The sequence below is a fragment of the Gymnodraco acuticeps genome, unplaced genomic scaffold (assembly GCF_902827175.1).
Source record: "Gymnodraco acuticeps unplaced genomic scaffold, fGymAcu1.1, whole genome shotgun sequence".
NCBI lineage: Eukaryota > Metazoa > Chordata > Actinopteri > Perciformes > Bathydraconidae > Gymnodraco > Gymnodraco acuticeps.
In genome coordinates, this window is record NW_022989755.1 from 1,411,568 (window position 1) to 1,436,217 (window position 24,650).

The 24,650-nt window shown below is 40.7% G+C and overlaps 2 protein-coding genes across 10 annotated transcripts in view; one reads left to right on the forward strand and one right to left on the reverse strand.

Moving 5' to 3' along the window:
* Positions 1-19,619, reverse strand: part of pald1a (phosphatase domain containing paladin 1a) — a 64,441-nt gene extending 44,822 nt beyond the window's left edge. The window contains exons 1-18 of one of the 9 annotated variants that reach the window (XM_034212088.1): positions 19,420-19,619; positions 15,818-15,863; positions 8,301-8,489; positions 8,011-8,113; positions 6,433-6,612; positions 5,848-6,012; positions 5,595-5,755; positions 4,945-5,020; positions 3,838-3,986; positions 3,603-3,699; positions 3,152-3,256; positions 2,715-2,810; positions 2,483-2,617; positions 2,105-2,221; positions 1,489-1,668; positions 1,187-1,384; positions 567-707; positions 373-444 (exon numbers count right to left, since the gene is read on the reverse strand). In XM_034212088.1, the coding sequence (XP_034067979.1) occupies positions 373-444; positions 567-707; positions 1,187-1,384; positions 1,489-1,668; positions 2,105-2,221; positions 2,483-2,617; positions 2,715-2,810; positions 3,152-3,256; positions 3,603-3,699; positions 3,838-3,986; positions 4,945-5,020; positions 5,595-5,755; positions 5,848-6,012; positions 6,433-6,612; positions 8,011-8,113; positions 8,301-8,476 (2,151 nt within the window). In that variant the 5' untranslated portion in view covers positions 8,477-8,489; positions 15,818-15,863; positions 19,420-19,619. Of the gene's footprint in view, positions 1-372; positions 445-566; positions 708-1,186; positions 1,385-1,488; positions 1,669-2,104; positions 2,222-2,482; positions 2,618-2,714; positions 2,811-3,151; positions 3,257-3,602; positions 3,700-3,837; positions 3,987-4,944; positions 5,021-5,594; positions 5,756-5,847; positions 6,013-6,432; positions 6,613-8,010; positions 8,114-8,300; positions 8,490-8,925; positions 8,947-11,435; positions 11,458-11,999; positions 12,158-13,424; positions 13,790-15,817; positions 16,222-19,419 lie in introns of those variants that run through there. The other 8 variants (XM_034212106.1, XM_034212115.1, XM_034212097.1 and 5 more) reach the window with 8 other exon arrangements.
* A 1,064-nt stretch (positions 19,620-20,683) lies between these two features.
* ndr2 (nodal-related 2) lies at positions 20,684-24,343 on the forward strand. The gene is made up of 3 exons (XM_034214479.1): positions 20,684-20,957; positions 22,508-23,292; positions 23,825-24,343. The coding sequence occupies exons 1-3, from the start codon at positions 20,693-20,695 to the stop codon at positions 23,975-23,977; spliced, it is 1,203 nt and encodes a 400-aa protein (XP_034070370.1). The 5' UTR covers positions 20,684-20,692; the 3' UTR covers positions 23,978-24,343.
* The last annotated feature ends 307 nt before the right edge of the window (positions 24,344-24,650 follow it).

A 24,650-nucleotide genomic window follows, 5' to 3' on the forward strand; every position in this document is an offset into this window, starting at 1 on the left:
ATAAGAGTAAACTAAAGAAATTCAAGCCTTATCAACAGAGAAGTTACAAAATAATACAGGACAATCTACTAACACTACTGCTTCTACTATAATATAACGCCGTTTATTGGTTTGATCCTCATTTAAAGCCAAAGATATCAAATTCACTAACGTGTATGAAAAAGAATAGCAATAAATCGTGAAATTAAGGACAATGGAATATTTGAATACAAACGACTAAGATGATTTCCAAAATGGTGTTGATTGACCAATTCATTTATGGGTTATCGTCAATAGGAATTAACTTGTTGACTGAAACAGTCTTTGAGGTCAGCAGTAAATTGTTAATACGTGTTTCAAGCTTGAGAAGGCGTTGTTTTTTTGTGTACATACCTCAAATTCTCCTTTTGTGTACTTGGCGTCAGGAACACTCACAAACTCATCATCACCAAAATCTGGGAAACCCTGCAGGTCACGAAAACAGTTTTTCATGTTACTGTTGACCATGAAAACATATTTTTTTCCTTCAAGATGTTTTAAGGAAAACTGTATTAACATACTGAGGAAAACTCAATGAAGCGTCTTACATTAAAGTGCCACAGAGTGAGAACAGAGATGACCATGGCGGTCGTGGTCCTGCCTTTGCCGTTGGAGCAGTTAAAAACGAAGGCTGAATGTGAGTCTTCAGCCAAGGCACTCTTCATGGCCTCCAACAGCTTATCAAAGTCCTGAGGATGAGAACACACAGAGTTCATGTATTAAAAAACACATACAAACTCTAGCAAAGCATTTATTTGGCTGACATTTATCTAGGTTTCATAGGGAAATCAATACAAAGCTACAACATATTAAAAAGTACATTCATGACTGAAAGTCTTAAATGTATTTGTGTGAACATAGAATACATTGACATGACTGAAACTGATTGATTTGACTCAAACCCATCCATTCTAGTAGAAATCTAAACTTAATACATCAAATAAAGAAAAGAAAACATAATATGCTGTTGTGAAAAATAACTTGACCTGTACATCATCATATTTTAAAAGGCCCACATTAAGATTATTCACCACTAGAGGGAGCACAAAGCCTATTCATTGTCACATCTATTTAGCGTTAAAGGGAACCTATGAGCTACTTCTGCTCCTCATGCCTGCATGTTTGTGAGCACACGTGTTATTATCATGCACCTCCTTCACATCATTACCTCCTCCTTTGGGGGGCTGCAGTCCGGCAGGGGGATGCGTTTGCTGACGAGGCCCTGGTAGGAGCTCTTGTGCTGGTTGAAGATCTCCTGGACCGTCAGGCAACTTTTAAACATCTTCATCTGTTTCTCCCGCTCCAGCGTCACCTCGAGCCACTTCTGAGCTCGCAGGATCTCCTCCTTCAGAGACGTCTCCAGTTTCTACACACAGGGGGGGGGGATCGGACATTTGAGTATTTTCACTTCTGCTAGGCCAATTTCCGATTGAAACTGCCCTTAAAAGCTCCCAAAAAGCATCACTGTACCTCTATCAGCTGTGGGTCAGACGATGGGACAGGAATGTGCTGGTCTAGGCACGAGGGCTCCCTTGGTGTGAAGATCTGACCGTTTGCTTCCAGCACCAGCTCCTCCTGCAGGTTGACCCACAACACGTGGCCGTGCTTCCTTTTCTCATCCGTCAGATGGGCCAACACTACTCCGGTAGCCTGCACACACACACACACGCACACACACAGCAAGTTTATGATTAGAGCTGAATGTCCGGCTCCAGTATCCTGAGGTGAACGTGCAAGTTAAAATCATGATGAGTCTCTCCTCCTAGGTCTATTTATAATCTAATGGATATTACTGAATGCTAGGTTGCATTTTACAAACTTGTGTGTTCAAAGCTTCAGTTTTCTGAGATAAATGGGAATTGTAAAGCCTGATTTCTTCACATTGTATCAAAGAATATCTCTTGCTAGTGCTCCTCCATCAGTGTTCACTTGTTTTGATCCTAATAAGCCAAAAAACAATCCACTTAGAAAGACAAGCATTTCAAGTAAACCTCTCAAAAGGATGTTAAGGATGTGTTTGATTCAATATAGTCTCAAATAAATAAGAGTTTTTCTATTAATGTGATGATAAAATTAGATGCTGCACCTCCGATGTTGGCTGAGCCATTCCATAAACCGGCATCTTGGGCACTCGTCTGAAGTTGACCGCCTTCATCTCCTTCACTGTGCTGAGCACGTCGGGAGCCAAACACTCATCAGCAACCTGTGCACAAACAAGCAGTTATACATCACATTTAATATAGTGCATTTGAAGATACAGATGATTACATAACTGCGTGGGAAGACTGTGAGAGATCTGAGAAGTAAAGATTGAGATGTGACAAGCTCTATCAGTATTTAAGTAGCAGTAGCATTTGTATGCAGAAACACTGAAGATAAATGCACAATATTGGTTTTGGATTCAGAGAAGAGACACAGATATAATCAATAGTAAATCTTCTATGTGTGCGCCTGATTTCCTCACCAGGACGCGAGCTCCTCTGGTGACCAGCTCGGCCGAAGCAGACAGCTGTGATAGGTCCATGCAGGCCAGTAACCTGTAGAGCCACGCATGGCGGCACATCCAATGGCTGAAGTTGGACATGAAGGCTAGAGGATACTGCCAAATGCAACATATAGTTACAACTCAGATTATTTTAATGGCTTGTACATTTTGTTACTCATATCAATAAGGATATTTAGGAAAAAAATAGTACCTGTTCATGAAGGTATGCATTAAATACAATCAAGTAGAAGTAGCGCTCCAAGCTCTGCATGGTTCTGAAGAGAAAGTAGTCTTTGGTACTGCTTCCCTGAAAACAAACACAAGTGTTATTATCTGTTCAAAGTTGCTACTGTTATTTCTATGAAGGCTCTTTTTTATTTGTTGCAACCCTATGATTTCCAGATGAGAGAAAATGGTGTTCTTTAAAGTCCTTCAACAGCTCAAGGGCCCACCTTGATAAGGCCTTCTTTCCGTCATCAACGTAATGATCATAATTCTACTTCACCCAGGCTTTATTCAGCAGCATATAAATGGAGCAGCAGGAGCAGTTGGAAATCAATGAACATCTACTGCAAAAGGTACTTTAAAAAATAAATTCCTGGTTGATGTAGGCAATGCTAAATCACAAGAAAAGGGATCATTACTAACCTGAATTTGATAATCTTCTCCGATTCCTTCCAGCTTACTCTTGTTTTCATATATTGCCTCTTTTATGTTGTGCATTTCTGAACACAGGTTGATAGCCTGGTCAACCTGTAAGATGAAAACAAGACATTAACAACTTCAAATTAATTAAAAGAGAAATAGAATGAAAATAACCAACTTTCTACCTTTAAATCTCTTTAATTAACAGACCCTCTCCGGAAATGTTTTAAGATATATAAATAAACATGCATTTGATAAGGTTTTCCAACTTTCACTCCTCCACCTTTGGAATATCCTTAATCTATGTATTTACAAATGACTTTCAATCGCTTAACTGCCGAACATAAGATGTCTCGTATATCACTGAAAAGAGGAGTGTGAGACTTGTTGTTAAGAACCAGAAGATGCGTTGTCCTCATTTCTTTGTTGTGGTGGTGTTGATTTTCTGCTTTACCTCTTCCATGACCTGCTGTCCATTGGGCAGCTTGTTGATCAGAGACTCGATGACCTTGAACAGTGGTTTGGGTTCTGAAGCTGCTGTATTCTCAACTCTGCAAAATGAGACAAACAAGGTCAATTCCTATCTAACCTGGCATTAGAACATGTCCATTATGCTGCAGCAAAACATTTGTGATGAGGTTTTATGTGATGTCATTCTAAGTTTTTTCCAAATATGGTTAAGCTCTTACTGCGGCTGTGAGTCACCCCTCAGGCGGTTCATGACCAGCGTGCCCAGGATCATGGCGAGGTTGGTCCTGCCGACGCCCACCTGGCAGCTGAAGAGCAGAGCGGGGAGCGGCCGGGACGCATCGTGTCCCAGAGACAGGCTGGGGCTTTCCTGGAAGCAGAGCACATACAGAATACTGTCACTAACTCAGATGCACTGTGGTATATCATTAAGGTTGTTAGGGAGGTTAAACTGGCTTGAATCTGGCTGGAAAGAGGACGTTTTTAGGACCAAATGGTTACATATAACCTGCTACATAAAGTAATTGAAAAGAACATTACGGAGCCCCTACAGGGACATGAAGAAAGAAAAAAAAAAAGAGAGAAAGAAAGTCGGCATAACGCCAAAAGGGACGTAAAAAAAAAGGCCAAATTATTAACATAATTTAGCATAGTTTTTCTCCTGAGGTGTAAATGTCACAAAAATGCTACGCAACACAATGGAAATATAAGAGTTCAGGTATGTCTACATTAAAAGTCTGTTTAAACCACCAAAATAGTGAGGGAACATCCTTAAAGTTATAATTGATGAGATAATAATAATATACAAAATACATATGAAGGATTGCCATGCCAGAAATCTTTCAACATAAAAACTTCTCGAAGGACAAGTAAAAGGAAAAATAAGGCCACTCGGTGAAGCTCTGATCCAAACACTGGTTTAAAAAAGGAGCCACTTTCCAACCACAGGGAACTGGACCGGCTGCTGCCAGGGAGTCCAAAAAAGGGCAAAAGAAAACGAAAAGGAACATCCTGTGTGAGTGTAGCGCAGGACGGAAACCAGACAGAGCGGATGACCATACTGCAGGTTTTCTGCCATTTTTGTATTACCCATCACAGCTATTGGTGATTAATGGCACAGAGAGGCCAGATTCAAAAGGATTTATGTGGATTAAAAAAAGTAACTGTGACCTTCTCCTTACCTCAGTGAGAAATTCCAGATGCTCTCCAATATTCCAGTCATAAATTACTTTAACGGCACATCAAAACAAGAACCTCTCAAGAGGAGCAGGACCAAAAAAGGATGTTTTAATTGGTGTATCATGATTGACGTTTTTACGCGATCTTACCCGGAGTATGTTAACAAACGCGTCAAAGTCTTCTTCCAAAGGGGCTCCCTCCATTGGTAGTGGTAATCTGTAGTACCTGCAACACAACAGATTGGTACCGGGAGTTGAACCTGCGCCTGTGTTGTGTCAATATTGCCCTTGTGTAGGCCATAACACACATCCGACCTAAAGTAAGAATCAACAGCTGAGCTCCCTCATTTAGTGCTCACAAATCATACGGGAAACTTCATTTCACAATCCACAAGGGATGAAGGGAGAGATCAAAATCATGGGATCATTAAAGTTCCCATTGAAATATACACCACCTGCAATTTAAACTATGTATAATAAAACATTCTGCTGTTTTCTTTGGACTGCAACAAGTCGCTCTCCTTGGGGGATTATATATTCTCTTGCTCTGGAAATATGTGCAGCTGTAGATATCTTAATAAAGCTGATGCTACAAATCTGATTGCAAACAGGATGCTGCAATCTTTAACTTTTTTCACCGCCCCCCTTTCTTTATGAAAAAGAAGGGCAACCAGCCTCTGCACAAACAAGCGGCGCTATTTATAAACCGCCTTGTATATTCTACTGCAGGCAGCCACACACATTTTAACTGACGGGTGAGCGGAGGAGCTAAGGGCCAATAAAGGAACAATGTAAACAACCTGTAGGTCGGCATGGTGAACATGGGCCTCTTATAGACCTCTTCCGTCACATGGATGTCCTCCTCGCTCATGATGGAGATCTTCTGGGGCTCGTCTTTAAAGTACTCGATGTCGTTGTACACGTAGAAGATGTTTTCGTTAAGCTGGGAGAAGTCGTGGAGCTGTAAGGAATGGAGAGAGGGCTGTTTTTAATACTGCTATAAACTGTTTTATTGCCAAAAAAAAAAACTCATGCAGATGCTGAGTATGTCACCTCCTTCCTGATAGTGAGCTCCAGGCTCTCCACCAGCTCTTCCTTTTCCAGGCCATGGAGGTTCTCGTGCAGGTTTTCCTTCCTCCTGGGGGTGTACGGCACAAAGTTGTCTTCCTTGTGCAGGAAAACCACCGGCTCTTCTCTTACACAGAAGAATATAACCTCCTGTTTGAAAAAAGCCCAACACGATAAAGATCAAATAAAGGCTTTCTAAAATGTAACACTTCCAAGAGCAACTGGAAACAATCAGTGGCCATATGACACGCAGCACATAAATCAGGAGTTAGGGAAGTCTGACGTATCATTTCTGTCCATTTTTATTAATTATAGTGAGTTTTGTAGCTGCTGTAAGCGGAGATTCATTTTCCACTGGTACACATCACCGCAACTTTCTGTTTGCTCAGGTCTGCAGTTCAGCCACAGGCTCCACTGAGCACTTGACTCCTCAAATATTTACTGACAACATTACTCAAAATAAGGCCAGGCAGAGCTACACAGGCACCGACTCAGGAGAGTTAAGGGCATAAAATCTACCAGTCAACAAATTAATGTGAGCTTGTGTTTATAAAAGTAAAAACCAGTGACCTCGTGTCCTTGCGCCTGCAGCGTCTGGAGAACTTGTTTGAAGCCGTTCACGCTGGGCTGACCCATCCCATACAGAGGGTAGGATCCCTTGACTTGGCGGAAGTTGGGCGCTCCGTAGCTGCCCGTGGTATTGAGGACATCTGCCTTGCTGAACACATCCTGGACCATGAAATACTCCCCCTGGAAAGCAATGCATTTTTCATCTTAGCACATGACTCATACACAACATTTCTTCAGCTTCCACTCGAGTATGCACTAGCATTTGTAAATCCTGCAGAGCAAATATATCAACACTGAAGTGGTTGGATAAATCTGAAAATAGTGTTTACTTGAGAAAACGACTTGCATCCTCTCCACCCATTACTTAAGTCCTTTACACAAACTGAAAACAACAACAAGTGGCCAAAATCTATTTCCTTCTTTTTTTTGTTGGCAAATAACAAATCAGACACAGTCTGGTTACTCTGTTGTCTCAACAGGTTAAACCTCCGCCCTGTCACCTGCATCTCTGAGAGATTAGTAGGTCAGAATCCCTCCAAAATATTGACTTCAGCTTTAGTTGTTGGTGTCAAGAATAAAGTAATGATTCAAAGGTGCTAGCAATTCAAATATTCTCAAGGTTGCCATAACTGAATAAACACAAATACACATCACTGATAACTGGGTTTTGAATAGCCTGTCTGCTTTTGGATCCTGTTGCAGGTTGGTTAAATGGCTGGATTGGTAAAGAAGTGCTGGCAAATAATCCTATATTTGAATCTTCCATTCACAGTTACTTGTACCACTTTCTTGAAAGAGACAGACCACAAAATGACTACTTATAAAATGCAATATATTTTAATGCAATAGGGTATTGCATTAAAATATGCATGCAGGAGGGTATTTGAAAAAGAAAAATAGAAAAATAAGCCCTTTGCTTAAATATTACTCTATAGCACAATATTAAGTGAATAGTGATAAAAGACATCTTTGATATCTATAGCCGATATGGTGGTTAAGTAGAACAAATATTATTTCTAATGTTTTGTTCTACTTAACCACCATATCGACTATAGAGAGACATTTTAAAAAGAGCAATCACTCAAGACTATATAAAAGGAAAAATGTCTTTCTTTCCCACAAAGAAAACATGACTTAAAAGGGTTGATAAGGGATTCGATAAATTATTATTTTAAAAAAAATGTAATAGACATATTTATTTCTTACAGGAAAACACATTTTCCTGTGTAGCAAGACGGATAAGAAAACATGTCCAATCAATGCAGACATGGTCCTACTGATGTAACTACTGGCCAACACACTAAATACACATGTAAACAGAAGCGGTGGACTAACAGTGACAAAACACTTCATGCCTGAACAGACACAGCAGAGGTGACGGAGCAGATCAAAGCCCTGATAGCAGGGTGACAACATTCCTGTATCAATGGCTGCCCCTGATCATAAAACAGCGCATGACAATTGTCCTGTGCCACTCTGCAATTCGGATATGTGAATGTGAAAAGAGCAGACACAAAGACAAGTGAGATGACTCCACATCTTCGCTTTCAGAAACAGAGCGGTAAAAATTGTCCTTACCTGCACCAGGTAGTGCTCGGGCAGAGCGGCTGATACCCGGCCCAGTTTGTAGTTGGTCTTGATGATCTCATTGTGAATCTGAAATTCCTGTCTGCAATTATACCTGTAAAACAGCAAACAACAGCAGGTCTGGATGGTAAATGGAGGTCAATTCAATTATCAGCTACTATTTGCCAGGCCCGGATTGACAAATGAGATGATAACGGGGGCAAACACAGGGGGATGTCTCCACAGTGATCAAAGAGGATTAACACCCAATTGTGACAACGCGGATTCGGGGAGGGACTTACGTGATGACGACAGGTGCGACTTTGTTGGTGATAATGGACTTGGCCTTGTTGTTGTGGATGTTGACTGTCTGAAAGGGGCTCATGCTAAGAGACTGCCTGCTGTCGGCCATCCCGTTGCCATGGACACACTCAATTGGAGAAACAGGCTGTGGTGCGGCGCTGGCAGTTGTACCCATGCTCCACAAGCAGCTGTGAATGACATCGCAGCGGACTCAGAAACAGGAAGCCAACACACTCACACACACAGAAAAACCCCGCACACAGAGGCAACACATACAGTATATTTGGGGAGTGACGACACTCACATGTCTCACACTGAAATTATTTAAAGCATTGATTTGCCACTGATATTTAATTTTTTTTAAATATCAGAATCAGAATACATTTTTTACTCCCACAGAGGACATTTACATTGTTACAGCATAATGGAGGAGGTACATTTTTACACGTTTTCAAGTGAAATACAGTTTTCTTTTCCATTTTAAGGTTTGAAACAGTCCATGTCCATCCATCATGCATTTGTCACTTCAAGACAGGACTACTGCAACAGCATCCTGTATGGTTCATCATCCAAAATCCTAAATAAACTACAATACATCCAGAACTGCGCTGCCCACCTCCTCACCCACACACGCTCCAGAGACCACATCACCCCCGTCCTTCAAAACCTGCACTGGCTCCCTGTTCGTCAACGAATACACTTCAAAATCCTTCTGCTAACACACAAAGCTCTCAATAACCAGGCCCCCCCCCCTACCTCACCGACCTGATCCACCACTACACCCCTTCCCGCAGCCTTCGCTCATCAGAAGCGAACCTCCTCTCTATCCCCAAGAAAACCAAGCTCCGAACCTGGGGGGATAGAGCCTTCTCCATCGCTGCCCCCACCCTCTGGAACTCCCTCCCACAACACATCAGAGACCGCACCGACCCCCCCACTTTCAAAACACTGACCAAAACACACCTCTTCAGACTGGCTTTTAATCTGTGAATTATGCTGTATTGCTGTTTTAATAACTTTTAAGTGTTATTTTATCTTGTTTTAATAACTTTTAAATTCTATTTTATCATGTTTTATCACCACTGTAAAGCGTCTTTGAGCACCTGGAAAAGCGCTTTGAAATGCAATGTATTATTATTATTATTATTATCTGTCAGTCCACAATAATTTGGGTAATAGTAATACACTAACTCACTTTCATATCTGTAGTCTTAACCCGTTCATGCATAGAGGTCACTACAGTGGACAGCTATTCAAAAGGTGTTTTCTTGTATATGCATTGTTTTTTTTGCATAGTTGCACCATCAGCCACTACATAGGACCCTATTGCATCATCCCATACACTGCCACTCAGTGCCAAGTCAGTGTAAGTGCATGATACATGTCTCTAAACCAAGATGGACGACAGAAAGCCACATGGACCAAGTCACCCATCTATATCTTGCCAATCCTTTTATGGAAAGCGTCCCCTGCAGGTATAAAACATGTGGTGACATCAAGTAACAACTAAGGAATCATATAATTCATAAATTATCAAAGTATTGATTTTATGTTTGCAGGAAATCGTGATTAACCACCTGTCCACCACAGTGGACGTCATGCATCACTGGCTATATTTCAACTACAATTCATACTGGTACTGCTGCTGTTGTTGTTCCCAGGGCCGTCCCTCCCTACAGGCAGATCATGCAGACTGTGTGGGGCCTCACCTTGTGGAGGGGGCCACACCTTGCGGTGGGGGGCCTCATCTAAGGCGCACCTATGTGCTTAAGTGGCGCAATTAGGGTGGCGCGGCACGGTTTTGTCGCTGCGAGGCTCCACTAGCACTCATCAAATAACTGTGCGTGGGGCCTCAAATTGGCCCCTGGCCCTGGCTATTCTTGAAAATACTTCATCTGCAATATCTTTTTGGGCCGTAAATCAATATACTTATGTTATTATAATGTAATTTTAAGTTTGCACATCTTTATTTATAATTTTTTCAAAATGTACATCTCTTCAGTTCAAACCCTGAACGCATACTGTCCACCTGAGTGGACATATAAAAATCTATTTGAAAAAACTAGATAAAAAAAAAAAAGTTCAAATCTTGTTTTTCATGCCCCAAGAGCAATAATAACACTATGAAATCCTGACTGAGGCTTTCATAATTCATGCATGAAAGGGCTAATTATCTACAGCTAGCAGCCGGTTAGCTTAAGTTGTTATAAAGAGGAAAAACTTATTTGTATGACTTCAACCATTCTATAGATTAAACATATATATTTTGAGTGACCTTTTAAGGAGCCCAGGTGTCAGTAGGCAGATTTGTTTTATATTTAGACAGAGCAAGACTAGCTCTTACCCTGTTTACAGTCTGAGCTAAGCTAAGCTAACAAATAGCTTCATATTCAGTGGTCAGACATGAGTGGTATTAATCTTCTCGTTTAAGTCTGTCTCAGTAAATGAGCGATAACAAATATTTGATATTGTCCTTTTAAAAAATATATTGTTGCATTCATGATGCACATTCATGACGTTTGAAATGTGTAAGCAGCACACAGGTATCTTATCCAGATGTTGAGATATTGTTTTCTACACAATCAAACTGGACCCAAGTGATGCTTTTATATCTGACGAAGAGTTTAGGTCATGGGCCATCATACACATGTGAATTGCGCAATTAAAAAAATATCAAAAATGTGTCTTTAGAGAAATATAGAACATGCAGACATTAATCCAATGACTCATGGTCCCCATTTAAGGTTTTGTCAGCACTCAAATTACAACCATCATTCATTTCATATCTCACCAACTCCATTATAGACCCTTGGGATTGGAGTCGAGTGTGACAGTATTTTTATTTTAATCATACAGCTTGATACTGAGCACTCAGACCCCCACGCGAGCCAGCCACAGACTTCAAGCAATCCTCCTCTCCTCTGAATAAACAATGAGCTTTGCAGGGAGCTCTGCAGATAAACAAACGACTCTTCCGGCATGCTAGCAATCAGTAAGTAACACTGCTCCTCAACATCACTTATAACATGTAGCTGCTCAGGAACCTCCAGCCACAGGGCAAACAAACAGAGGAAGACACAGAAGGAATACACAGGAAAACACAGTACTGTATGTCACCACAAACACAAACTCACAGATACTGTAACGCTGCAGACCAAAAGCTCAGAATCAATCCAACATCAAAATGTATTTGATGCGACAGACAGCCTCAAAGCACCTCTGTGAGATCTCCAGCTTTGAATAGAGCGGACTCTCATTGTGCAGAGAGGCTCAGTGGAGAGAAGTGCCGGGTGAGTCACCGCTACTCTCCTCTTTGTTGCGTCTGGAGCTGAGTGGGCAGGTCAACCTTGCACTCACAGACCTATTGAATCGCTACAGATTCTCTTCTCTCCTCACAACAGGCTACAATGTATTGATTTGCTTGTTACTTTGTCAGGCATGGTTTTAAAAAAACAACCTTACTAATAACTGCAGAGTTAAAAAAGCCCAGTGTAAAAAGAGGTAGAATCTCTAACCAATTCCCATAAAAGGAAGGTTTTCGAGGATACCGTGCTCCCTGAAGCTGCCCAAATCTATTTGAGTCCTCGCCACATACCAGACGCATCTCTGTTTTCCAAAGATTGTGCGACTTCCCGAAGAAAAACAACACCAAAATTATCTTTCACACCGCCACAATCCATTTAAATTTGACATCTTACGTGTGAGATGAGGAGCGATCTGTACTCCCAGATCCTTTTCTTTGCTGCTTGTTTTCCGCCATGGTGTGTGAGAAAAAGAGTGTGAGCAGTTGGCATCACATTCAAAAAGAAATCTTTCTCTTTTGAAGCCCTTTTGCCCACCCCCAGTCGGTGGGAAACACCCCTTGTGGGAGCTCAAAGTGCCCAGTCGCTTGGCATTGGGCAAAAACTTCAGGAGTTGCAGCTCTCAGACAGCGTCCTCCTCGTCCTCCCTCCTATGATGTTGGGAATACATTCATGCAAGAGCCTCAAGTCTCTACGGAGGGGACCAAAGGAAGTAGTGGTACATCTGGCTGCCAGATGGCCAAAGTTCAGCTCCCTTCCACAGGGACAGGCTGCGCGCAAAGACGACACAGTTGACTCTTGTACTGTATAGCAAAGCAGTACAAAGGAATGATCACTATTAAACTGTCAACAGAAGATCTATCATTTATCAAACAAAAATACCAAACATTCACTGTTTACAGCTTCTCAAAAAGTTTCCAATATGTTACCTTGAACCGTCAGAACATGTGATGACGAGAACATGTGTAATTTTTTACTGTTTTTTGCAATTTATAGCTTCAACAAAAATATATAGTTCATCTGTTTTCGCTCATAAAAATCTGACTGTCATTTAGTTAACTTTCAAGCAGATCAGACAGATCCTCCAACAACAACAAAATCAGTAAAAATAAAATGTGAATGAAGACACATTTATCCACTAAACTTAGTTTGTTAACCCTCTGCAAAAGGAGAGGGCACAACTGTTTTTCTGGGAGGGATTGCTTTTCCTGAGGTTTCTTCCCTTTTTCCGCTTTGAAATAGTATTTTTGGGTAGTTTCTCCTTATTCAATTTACCAAGAATCTAATGATGGGGGTGTTGTATGCTATACAGACAGTAAAGCCCTAAGAAAATAGTGTGTCATTTTGAGCTATTAAAATAAAACTGATCTGATTTAAAAGTATCAATCATGAACAGTTGTATCATGTTTATGTATAAAATGAAACATTATAGATAAAAGATTACATCTGTGTCTCGTTGACTTCCTATTGGTACTGAAAACAGAGCTTAGAGTCTGTGCGTTCCTTATGTATCCCTCTGTCACTTTAAGGACATTTAATCAGTAGGTTTCCTTTACCCGGCCACCACCACAGTCATGCATGGTAATATGCATGCTCATGTGGCTCGGTCGAAGGCTATAAACACTCAAACTCTCCCATTCTCCTCATCCACTCCAGAGCTTCCCATTTCTGAACACATGTGGTAGTTCTCTTTGTAAGAGTTAAACAAAGCGGAAACATCCTGAAAGAAGGTTTGGTTTAACGTCCAAAGTAAATGCTGCAGCACACACAGTAGCTTGCTCACTGAAACTGATCTATTAGAAAAACCCTCCGTGGACTTACCTTAACAGCCTGTCACCTCTGCTGCGTGGCCATGGCACACACACACACTCAGATACGGACGTTTCTGCTTCACCCAAGCTCAGCCTGTCAGCAACACTGATTTCAGCATGGGCAGGCGTGCTCTAGTGAACGGGCGGGCGGGCAGCCGGGGCGGAGGCCCGAGTAGAAATAGCCCTCAGTCATAAACATCCTACTGGAGATCCAATCAAGGCAACTCATCAGAGACGCTGTTTACCCCACATGTCAACAACAGAAGTGTCGCACTGCATGTGAAACCAATAAAACGACAAGAGAAACTGGACCAAACTAAAACAAGCCGATCTTGAGTTCAACTTTGCTTTTTTCTGATAGCCAAGCCCTTAACAGCTGGTCGAAGCAATTCAAGTGCACTAATATTTAAATTCACTGATTGCACAGGGAAAAGAACAACCATGGAAACTGGAACCTCCTGCCAGCCAGCCAGCTTTGCTCCATTCAGGGCTGCCCCATTTAAATTCTGCCGGTGTCCCAAGTTTGCTTTAGCAACGTCTTCAGACAAAAGGGCCTGAGAGCAGACAGGAAGGAGCGTGCAGCTGCAGGATGCATCTGTTGGTGGCCCCGAGGAAGGATGCAGAGCACTCTTCATTCACAAGAGATGCAGGGGTTCAAGGGAGATGGGTATCACTTTGCCCAGGCGATCTTTCAGCACATCCTCCAATATCAAGATGGAGGAGAGATTCACAAGCGTGGCCGCATGGACCACAAATAAAGTCCAAATCCAATGCAATTTCCTTGGCAACTTTGCTCATCTTATTCAAGGATCCTGGGTTTTTCTGGTCTCCACTGTAGCCACTTGATCAGTCTGCCAATGTTAAAGTCTGAAAGCCTGCTGGCCGCACAAAACCGCATTAAAAAAAAAAGGACAGAATGAAATGCATTCAACATAAGAAACATCAGCTTGTGTTGCTTCGGAAAACTGCCTATGCAAGAATGTGCAAAAGACTGTTCGGCGTTACTCAAGAACCTAATCTAATAAACGCCAATACAAGGTTTGGTGTAATCCAATCCTTGTCTTATTTATAACAATGACACAATGTCTCAGTTTCTCACTCATCACAGGATACTGAACCACCAAACCATTCAATTAAGCCCAGTCACACAACCCAGAGCGAGGAAGTGTCAGCACACCTTGATAGGAAATGCTTAGTTGTACTCTCTGAAACTTCCTCCCTGCAGCTGTACACATATTCCACCAATGAGGTTAAGGGTTACATGCAGGCGTGATTCCACAGGACATCGCTAGTTCCTGAGCTATATATCAGTGCGGCGCGGATATGAGCTCAGTTCTTCCTCTGCAGAAAATCTTTTTATTGTTTTCCTTCAACTGTTCCAAAGACCTCATTGTGAATGTGTGTCAACTTAGAGCTCTGATGTTTGTTTTTTCTCTCCAAAATAAATCGCCCAACACTAACAGTCTGTTCAAAAGGAGATTGTGACAAAAAGGAAGCCATGTGATGCATTGTTCAAGGATGCAAGTTCCAAATCTGATCAAACTACACACAAATAGCTTTCACAGTGAGAGAAAGATAGTCCAGATAAACAAATCGCACACACTGACTTGAAAACATTTGACTGAAAAGCTATTTTTTTCCCAGAGTAAAAGCAGCTACTGGGACTGTGAGTGACACAACAACAAACCATGCTACTGCAGTGAATAGGACATACATCACATGAATGACCTTTAGCCTTCTACATTTTTGTTTTCATCACAGCTTGACATTGAGCTGCTAAAAGGAGTGTGCAAATCTATCTTTAAAACCCTGTCTGTAATTTATTTCTTCCAAGTTGGCAATTTTATCCCCCTATGATTTCAAGGCTGAAGTACTGTGGCTTACATTTTTTTGTAACCCCAACGTCTTGACCACAATATTCTGTCAGCACCACCCACCGACTGCATTTTGTATTAGTCACTGCCTCAGAGAACCTTTCCCTGGACAGAGTGTACACACATTTTAGTATATATGTTTCACTCAGACTGAAGTGGTAAACTTCTGTATAGGCAAATACATCCCGACTGAGCAGAAGCATTTTCTAAGTCGGCGTTGGAAGCCAGAATCCTGTCAAACAAGCGCTGGTCCTCTTGTAAAGGAATGAGAGCCGGTAAACACTTCAGAGGAGAGAGCAGGCATCACATGCCATAAGAATGTAATCCATGTAGCTCTGTGGACATCAAACATGACTAGTGTTACTGGTGGAACTAGTGCTAAATGAAAGGATACCTCTCTGCAAAGAGGAAAGTAGCTTTGATATTCCTTCAAGGATTTAGATCCTTTTTTTAATTGCACATGGTAGCAGTTTACATTTCAGTCTAAGTAATAGCAACCATGAGCCACAGAGAAGTATCACAACTATACCTGACATTCAGCTGATCAGTCCACCATCCAAAAGATGCTCAAGTCTCTGAGGAACACAGTTAAAAGACAAAAATAGTGGGTTAAAAATAAACTAAAATAACAGCTCTCTGGCAGGCACCAGCCTCAGTCAGACATCCCTGCTGGCATCGCTCTCTCTGACCTGAGGCAGTCTCCCGTTGATCACACTACAGCAGGCGGCGGTCTCAAAACATAAAGGCGTCACTAAAGAGCGAGTCAGTGAACGTGTCCAGTGAGGACAGATCCTAGACAGTCTGCAGAGAAGCCAGAGGAGGGGGGACACAGCTCTATGTCTGCGGAGATTTAGAGGGGTGATGGCATGCACCCTTGTTTTTTTGTGTAACTTTTTTTGCCTGCATCCCTTGTGCATGAGGTGCTGTCATGCATGCCAGTATTTGTGTGCGCAACTGTGTGTGTATGTGTAAAGAGGATGTGGGGGCGGACCCACAGAGGCTTACTCATGCATTTCACCATCCAATCACTACCGGAGCCTCCTGGCAGCACAATGCCTCCCACTCACCTTTTAACAACCGTCTCAAACACATAAATGAAACGTTCACTTATTGAAATGATTACAATCAGCTGCAGCAGTTGACCATCACTGATGTAATGTAGAGCTGCCAGCAGGCTGACAATCAGTAACAACTGCACACAGATGACATCACGTAAGCCTAATTCACTACGATGCTCTAATTACTCCATTCATTAGCGGTTAACACATACAATGTTGAAGGCAAACAGGCTTACAGCTGGGCAAACACTTAGATTTAAGCTTGAGGTTCAGCTGCAAAGGGCTGTGTGCTCTGTTTCTTGTAGTCGCAACCCTGAGGTGAGACCATCCCATCATGCAATAAGTGTCCCGTTTCATCCTGTGGGTTATTAAGCAAGAAAAACACACAAAAATCTGAACATCACAACAACTATTAATCAAAATAAGTAAACAGAAAACCGATCTTATCGTCTGACTGGCTGCGTGTGAGAATATGTTCTAACAAAAGAATGTGCAATCAACATTCTGTCACACGATAACGTCCAAATGAAGCGTATTTTGAATCTTGATTTGCAAAAGTGGTGAGTGTTTTTTTTTAGATATGGATGTTAAATCTACAGCTGCCACACCTGTTCCTTCCTTCCTGCTGCAGAAGCGCACACCAAGTCTCTGATGTTCTTGCAACACGATGAATGTGAAACAAACCCCTCCCATGGCCCACAAACAGCAGAACATGAATCAATCCGGAAAATGAGAAATCATAAACTGGCCCTTTCTAGTGGGATTTTGTGAGATCAAAATCAAATATCAAGAGACCAGAAGCAGTCTAGTAGATGTCAACAAATATTTAAAATGATATTAAATAAAGCTCCAAAGTGACACATCATCTTAGTCCAACCTATTATTTCCTTCCGTTTTTTTTTATTAGATGGCGATAAAGCAGATTTGCAGGAAAAGGATGTTCTGTGACAGATTATGAAACACTTCCTTTCTGCTTAATGCCCTCAATGGAAAAAAGAGCATACGGCTAATATCACCTGTCTTGTCTTAATCCTTCTCAGGTCTGGTGTCTGTCTCACCCCAAAAAAAGCCAATTTGCTGAAAGCCTTGTAAAAGTAACAGGAAGGAAGGATATAAGGAAAATATTTCCCCTCGGCTATAGTTCAGCTCCTAGCAGTAGTATGAAAATCATACATTACGATTTTTAAATCTTATTTTCGATTATATCTGTATTTTTCTTTAAGTATAGGGACAAGTTTAAGTACACCACCATCACTAATGCTCCTAGGAAGATGAAATGACAATGAGATCACCCAAAGAAACAACATTTGGGGATATTACATATCCACTCGTGTGCAACAACCTTGTGACACCTTGTGGTAAAACTTTTCCATTGCACACAGAAAACAAGATTTCTCCTGTCGCAGATGTTGGCCTTATTTCATGACAACTACTTCAATTCTAAACAGGTGTTTGACAATTTAGACTATAATAATTGTATGGGACTTAAAAAAGAAGAAACATATTTTATATTTGCTGTTTAAACATGACTGAAAAAAAAACTAAATCTGACTTAACCTCCGCTTCCAGTGGAAAATAGTTTTCTATCTGTGTTTTACATTTTTGTTTTACTTTTATGTATGCACCACAATACCAAATCAAATTCCTCGTACGCGTCAACCTACCTGGTAATAAACCTGTATCTGATTCTGAATATTCCCAAACAACTGCCCATGAATAGTTTAATAAAAGATAAGCCATACCAGGAAATATTTTGAAGTTAAGCCTCTTATCATTAAGCCAAACATGAATAGCTCAATCATTTATGATCCAGGTGTCCATTCATCATTCATTCAGTGTCATGCCCTCACTCTTGATTAATTGTGATGTTCCCGGGTTTATCTCTACTCTGGGTTGACAAGAACCAGTTTCTGTCTTCCCCCAGGATGTGAGGTAAGGTGATATGAACAGAAGAGATTCCAGCTGCCCAGGCTAAACCAAACAACAGCCGGGACTACAATACATCAAAGAAGATACTGTTTTGTCTAACTGTGTGCTGTGGACTTTTCATATTCCACATAACACCTTACGGGAGGCTGTCTTGGTACTTATTATGAACTTTGACCAAGTCTATAGGCATTATTTTTGCAGTGACAGAACATATTCAAAGAAGAATATACCTTTTTGGCATTGCATTCAAAGGAAATTCACACTAAAAGTGCTTTTGAGGTTCCCACAGGGATAAATTATGAACAATCTGTGCTGTTGTATTTGCTGTAAAGTGTCTCTACTGTAGGCTATTTTTATTATATGTACAGCACATTGGCTCGACCAAAAATCGTTTATAAATGTGCTATATAAATAACATTTGATTTGATTTGAAATAAAGGTCCATCTTATCTTATATTTTTCTGCGGATAACAACATATCTGTTGGCTATTATTTTGTATATTTGGAGCATTTAAAATCATGTTTGGGATCAACATGCATAGCAAAATGTTATACATGTGTGGAAGTTGTTGTTTTGGCAGTTTTATAAAAAGCTGCCATAAAATTCCTTATTATTAGTGGTAAATTCATATAGCTTGCACTAGGTTGTGAATGTTTTACAAATAACAAAGGTAAAGTATAGTTATGTGGTGCATACCAAAACTGTGTATACATCACATTGGTGAGGAAATGTGTGTTTGAAAATAAAATAAAAACATATCCACACTTGTATCTAAAAAATGAGTGTGTCTCTGAGTATGCCTGATATAAGATACAAATGGAGGGTTATAGATGATCCAACGTTGTATCATTGATGACTTCCTGGGAACAAATCATTGGCAAGATGCAGAGCACAATACAGGCATGGAGGGTGGGGGGTGCCAAGCACATGTATGCCCCCATCAACCACACAAACACTTCTCAAGATACTCTTCGCTTAGCAAAGTGCTCAGCTGCAAATATTCACTAAATATAACACAATAAACAAAGGTATAAACAAACTGTGAGAGTCCTAGCATGCACAAATGTTAACTCATATTAATGAATGTTAACTTTTCGGCTGCCGTGGCTCTTGCAACAAGTCGTAAACGTTTAAGCTACTCACCATTTCAGCACACGGTGGTTAACAAAAATGCGTGTGGCTTTTAAGACAACATGTTTTCAGTATTTGTCCGGGGTGGATGAAGTAACCGAGCAGCACGTCTGTCTGTTTATACTACTGAAAAAAACAAAATCCAATGATTTTTTTGTGTGGTCCTTTCTCGGAAAATGTACGAGGAAAAGGATTTCGCTATGTGGATACAAGAAGGGACAGCGCATGCGCAGTCTGCGGTCATCCTCGGATGCTCTGTGAAAATGTTATTCAGGATAAGTACAAAAGTATTAGCATCACAATATACTTAAAGTACCAAAAGTAAAAGTACTCATTCTGCAGATTGGTCAATTTCAGAATAATATATATTATATGTTTTGATTATAATTATTGATGCATTAGAGTGTTATCAAAGCTGGTAAAGGTGCAGCTAGTTTTAATGGCTTTGTAGCTGGTGAATTTATTCCAGGTGTAACTAAAGTCTGATTTAAGAGTTGATTATATTTCATATCATTAATCCCAATCTGTAAAGTAACTAAAGTTACAAAATAAATGTAGTGGAGTAAAAGTACATGATTTACCTCTGATTGGGGACTAGAAGTACAAAGTAGCATAACATGGAAATACTCAAGTTAGGTACAAATACCTAAAAATTGTACTTGAGTAAAGGTACTTACTTCCCATTTCTGTTCAAACCAATGCAGTGTTCCAATATTAGCATACTGCAAGGGCTAGTAAAGCCTCGGTAAATTAGAATAGAGATAAATAAAGTGATGTACATTGTACATCATGTTACCTAAAAGTATAAACCTTTCCCCATAGGCTTGTTGTATATACATTATAAATATACTGATGTCTCTATTTCTTCACAAGGTCATATTGTACCTGAAAATTGATTAATGTTTGTGATGTTTCATTAATCTGTGTCTCATAACAGCCCAATCGTTCTCTGGCATAGTCCATTTCAGACGGTATTCACTAAAGCCTAACAATTAGTGTAAGGGCAAATAGCTGAAACAATTAATCCAAGGATGGGGAATCAGGCTGCAGAAGCCCAAATAACATGGCGCAAACAAAGAGCCCCTCTCCTTGTAAACATCACGCACCCAGGCGCCTCATTACCAACAGAATGGATGATGAGCTGTCAGGTAACAAGTCTTGAGGACGCATGTCAATTTCCTTTAATGTTCTCAGCTACTTGTTAAACATGAAAGGGGGTGGGTGAGGGTATATAAGACACCCCTAATCTCCGAGTAGAGGAATTTGTCATTAACCGGCGCAAAACATGCGTTCATTGGGAGCTCTGGCCGTCGCGCTGCACGCATCTCTGCTGGTGCTGCTGGCTCAGGGGATTCCAAGAAACAGAGATGACGTTTTTTTGCGGCCTTTGCAGCGTTTTCCCCTCACGGATAGAACAACCGGGTTTCACCTGCCAACCTACATGATGCACCTCTACAGGAATTTCAAGGCTAACTTTTCCAGGCCTTTGGATATTATGGAGCAAGACGCAGCAAAGCAAGCGGACACCGTGAAGAGTGTGATGGCTAAAAGTAAGATTTGGTTGATTATTGTGCAGGCATAACATGGATCAGGGAGATCAAATGATAGGTCATGTATACACAAAATGTGTTTCCTAGGGTTTTGTATATGTGGTAGAAATCAGATGTTTCTTATATAGGCTTAAAGACGCTCTGGATGTTAGTGTTTTTTGGCTCAACTCAAGGTTTGTCCTGTCAAAGCTGCGAGCCAGACGACCTCTGAGGCTTTCAATCCACATCCCACTCGGGGGGTGAATAACCATGCAGGGATCAGCGTGTGAAAAGGCCGGTTTTCTGTCTAATTCTCAAAGCAAACCTCTTTTTTCTTAAATAGGTGATGTTGATTAGATATCTCGCCAGACATCCCCCTATACAAATCTCTTGTTAAGTCAAATCAACAACTTCCCTCAGTTCTTTTTTCACACTTGGCTTGATTAGATTAGAGCTCGGGATTTAATGGCACAGCCAACAGAGGACAGCCCTCCCTGCTGCTGAATCTAATTTCACATCGCTGCTAGGTGTTAGAGTTATTACCTATTTGTTTGACTGAGGATATGCAGAAGCCAGGATAGGGATGTGTTAAATGATTGGTTTCGGCTCGGGGTTTGGTTTGAATGGATGAATGAAAGTGGTTGGCACTTTTGATCAACAGTCTAGCTAAATTGGCCAATGCACTGGACAATACACAAGTTAAATGTTTAAAATTCTTTAATCCTTTAGATTAATTTGAACCACACCTGTTCATTGAATCACAATGAGCCCCATTACAGATGAGGGCGCAGCACATGTTCTCCTCCAGCAGAACAATGACTGGATTATTTTTTAAGAAGCAGCTTTGATTGGCTGAATCTCGATCAATACACGCATTAATCACGAGGTCATGGTACAGGTTATCAAGGGGAATTAAACTCAGCATTTGCTATTCTCCCTACAACTTACTTTGCAAAACAAAAGAGTTGGATTGGTATATAGAAATAGCATAACATCCCGTAATTAATGGCCACAATGCAGTAATTATAGAAACTGATGGTAGAAAGTTAATGAAAGTAATGCAAAATATTTTTATTCCAAACTTCTTATATAACAAGGGATATTAGAGTTTCAAACAATTTCCCAAAATGGAATCAATAAAGTATATCTGATCTAATCTAATCTATTACTCTATTAAAATAGATTAACTACTAAATTAAATACCAAAGATGGCTACCTTGGAATTAACAGTTTAGGGAAATAAGTATTCATTTTATTATTTTCAAAATAAATGCTGCAGTTGATCTAGTTGGAATAAATAGACCAATTTAAAAACTGATTTCCTGAGTTATTATAAATACTTAAACTGAAGGAGATAATCACTGCCCTTTATTTAAATATAGCATTTAATAGTTCAAAACGTTCATCATGAAACGTGCCTGTGTTGTATTTTATATCTTCAACAGGTGGATTTTGCACACTGGCACATTCATTTGTGTGTTGTCAAATGACGGTGGGATTGTTGTATAAAGTCTGCTAATGATGACCTTATGATAATTATGCAAATCTTTCTCTCTTTTTTTCTACATCAGGTTTGACACTCAGGGAGAAGTGCTGGGTTGCGACCTTTGACCTCCATCCGCTTCTATCTGACAAGCAGATTCAGGCGGCAGAGCTGAGGATCCGGCTTCCTCGGCAACAGAATATCTCCAACATCACGGTGGAGGTCTATCACCAGCATGGCAAGGCGTGCCATTCTCACATAAGCTGCCAGGAGCAGCAGCTGGTGGGCCTGCTCTCTGAATCATCACTGGTCACTTCATCACAGAACTGGAAAGTGTTCAACATTACAAAACCTCTCTTGAGCTGGCTGAGGAAAAAATCAACAGTGAAAAGTCGAAACAGAAGAGTGTTGAGAAGAAGGAGAGTGTTAAAAACAAAGACAGGCCTGGCGCTTCCTGATGTGCCTGGGTTTGTGGCGAGCCTGAAAAGAGAGCCAGACGTGAGTGACCGGGCCCTGTTGGTCATATTCTCACAAACTGGCTCTGGTGAAAACCCGAAGGCCAAAGCGAGCTTACGTCACACAGCTGAACAATCCAAGTTCTTGTCCCCTGCTGAAATCAAAAGGGCCCGCCGGCCAAAGAGGCGCAGGAGCAAACGGGGCCAGAGAGAACAGTCTGTGAGAAGCCTGCAGGCGTCCAAAAGAGGGAGTGACACATCTCTCTGTCGCAGAGTGGAAATGCATGTAGACTTTAATCAAATTGGCTGGGGGTCCTGGATCGTTTTTCCTAAACGATATAATGCCTACCGCTGTGAGGGTCCCTGCCCTGGTCCCCTGGGAGAACACCTGAATCCAACAAATCATGCTTACATGCAGGTGCTGGTGTTACCATGAATATTTCTCATTCATTGTCTTAGACTCAGATTTACATTGATGTGTACTGCTTGTTTTGACATGTTCCCCCCTTTTGGGACCTGAAATGGGAGATACTGGATCACCCAGAAAATGTCCCTTACATGCCCTACAGTGTTTGCAATGATAACTGATAGATCAAGGGGAACTGGTTTTGCTGTTTAGAAGGTCACATTAACAGTAAATCTGACAAGACAAGTGCAGCATTAGGCTTTAGACAACAAGACAAGAAAACAGTAAGTGATCAGTATCGTCAGTAAGATTTAAAAAAAAAGATGAGCTGTAACATTTTCTGGTTTTAATTAACAATGGAAACAACCATTAGTTGCAGTCATAAAAAGGGACTTATACAATGATAGCTGCCATCACAAAACCCTCACAGGTATACACCTGAACAATTAAACTGAATAAAAACGATTAGTTAGTATCTTTATGAAGTTAAAATCATTATTTTGAGACCAGAATAATATAATTAAATTGTGTTTTCTTTTTCCAGAGTTTACTGAAACATTACCACCCTGACAAAGTGGGATCCCCCTGCTGTGCCCCGACCAAAATGAGCCCATTAAGCATGCTGTACTATGAAAATGGAGAAATGCTCCTTCGACACCATGAAGACATGATCGTGGAAGAATGTGGATGCCAGTGAGAGCTACAACCACCTCTGAACATGACCTGTGAAGCTGAACGGACAATGTCTCAAAACGAAAGAAAACACTTAGCTAGAAGGAAAAAGCTCTTTGATATTTGTCACTGTGCACTGTAAGATTGTAGCTGATCAATGTGCAGATAAGGGATTTTAATTTATGATGTGAGCTCTGGTTTGTCATTGTCATTTTAAGATGTGCTGAAATAAAAACTCATTAGTATCCAGCCTTCCAGCTGTGTGCAGATGTTACAATGTAATGTACATTTGTATTTCCCTTATCAATTTCCTCTATGTAAACATGAAATGGCAATGTAGTTAAATATTTCAGCACTGTTTTTATTGTACACTACCATTTGTGTAACTGTAAATTAATGTATATTTATTGTAAATATTAAAGAAATTGTATTTATGTACATTTTGCACATGGATTATGTATTTTATCCGGTTGCTTTTTTAGACCTAACTTGCTTCATTTGTTAAGTGAAGAAAGGGGTTTTGTAGAAAAATATATATTTCTTACGTATCGTGAAAAAAAATCATGTTTTAGGATACAATATCATAGTCTAAAAGCACGGCTTTCTCAGAGGTGCCTGATATCAACAATACCTGTCATCACTGCTATTTTAACCTGTCACTATGTGTCAATGCATACTCCAGAAGACGTTGATATTTC

Excerpts from the sequence above, each read along its gene's own strand:
- ndr2 (XM_034214479.1), top strand. The coding sequence starts at position 20,693 with ATGCGTTCATTGGGAGCTCTGGCCGTCGCGCTGCACGCATCTCTGCTG. Across the intron at positions 20,958-22,507 it reads GAAGAGTGTGATGGCTAAAA|GTTTGACACTCAGGGAGAAG; the intron begins GTAAGATTTGGT and ends TTTCTACATCAG. Across the intron at positions 23,293-23,824 it reads CAAATCATGCTTACATGCAG|AGTTTACTGAAACATTACCA; the intron begins GTGCTGGTGTTA and ends TTCTTTTTCCAG.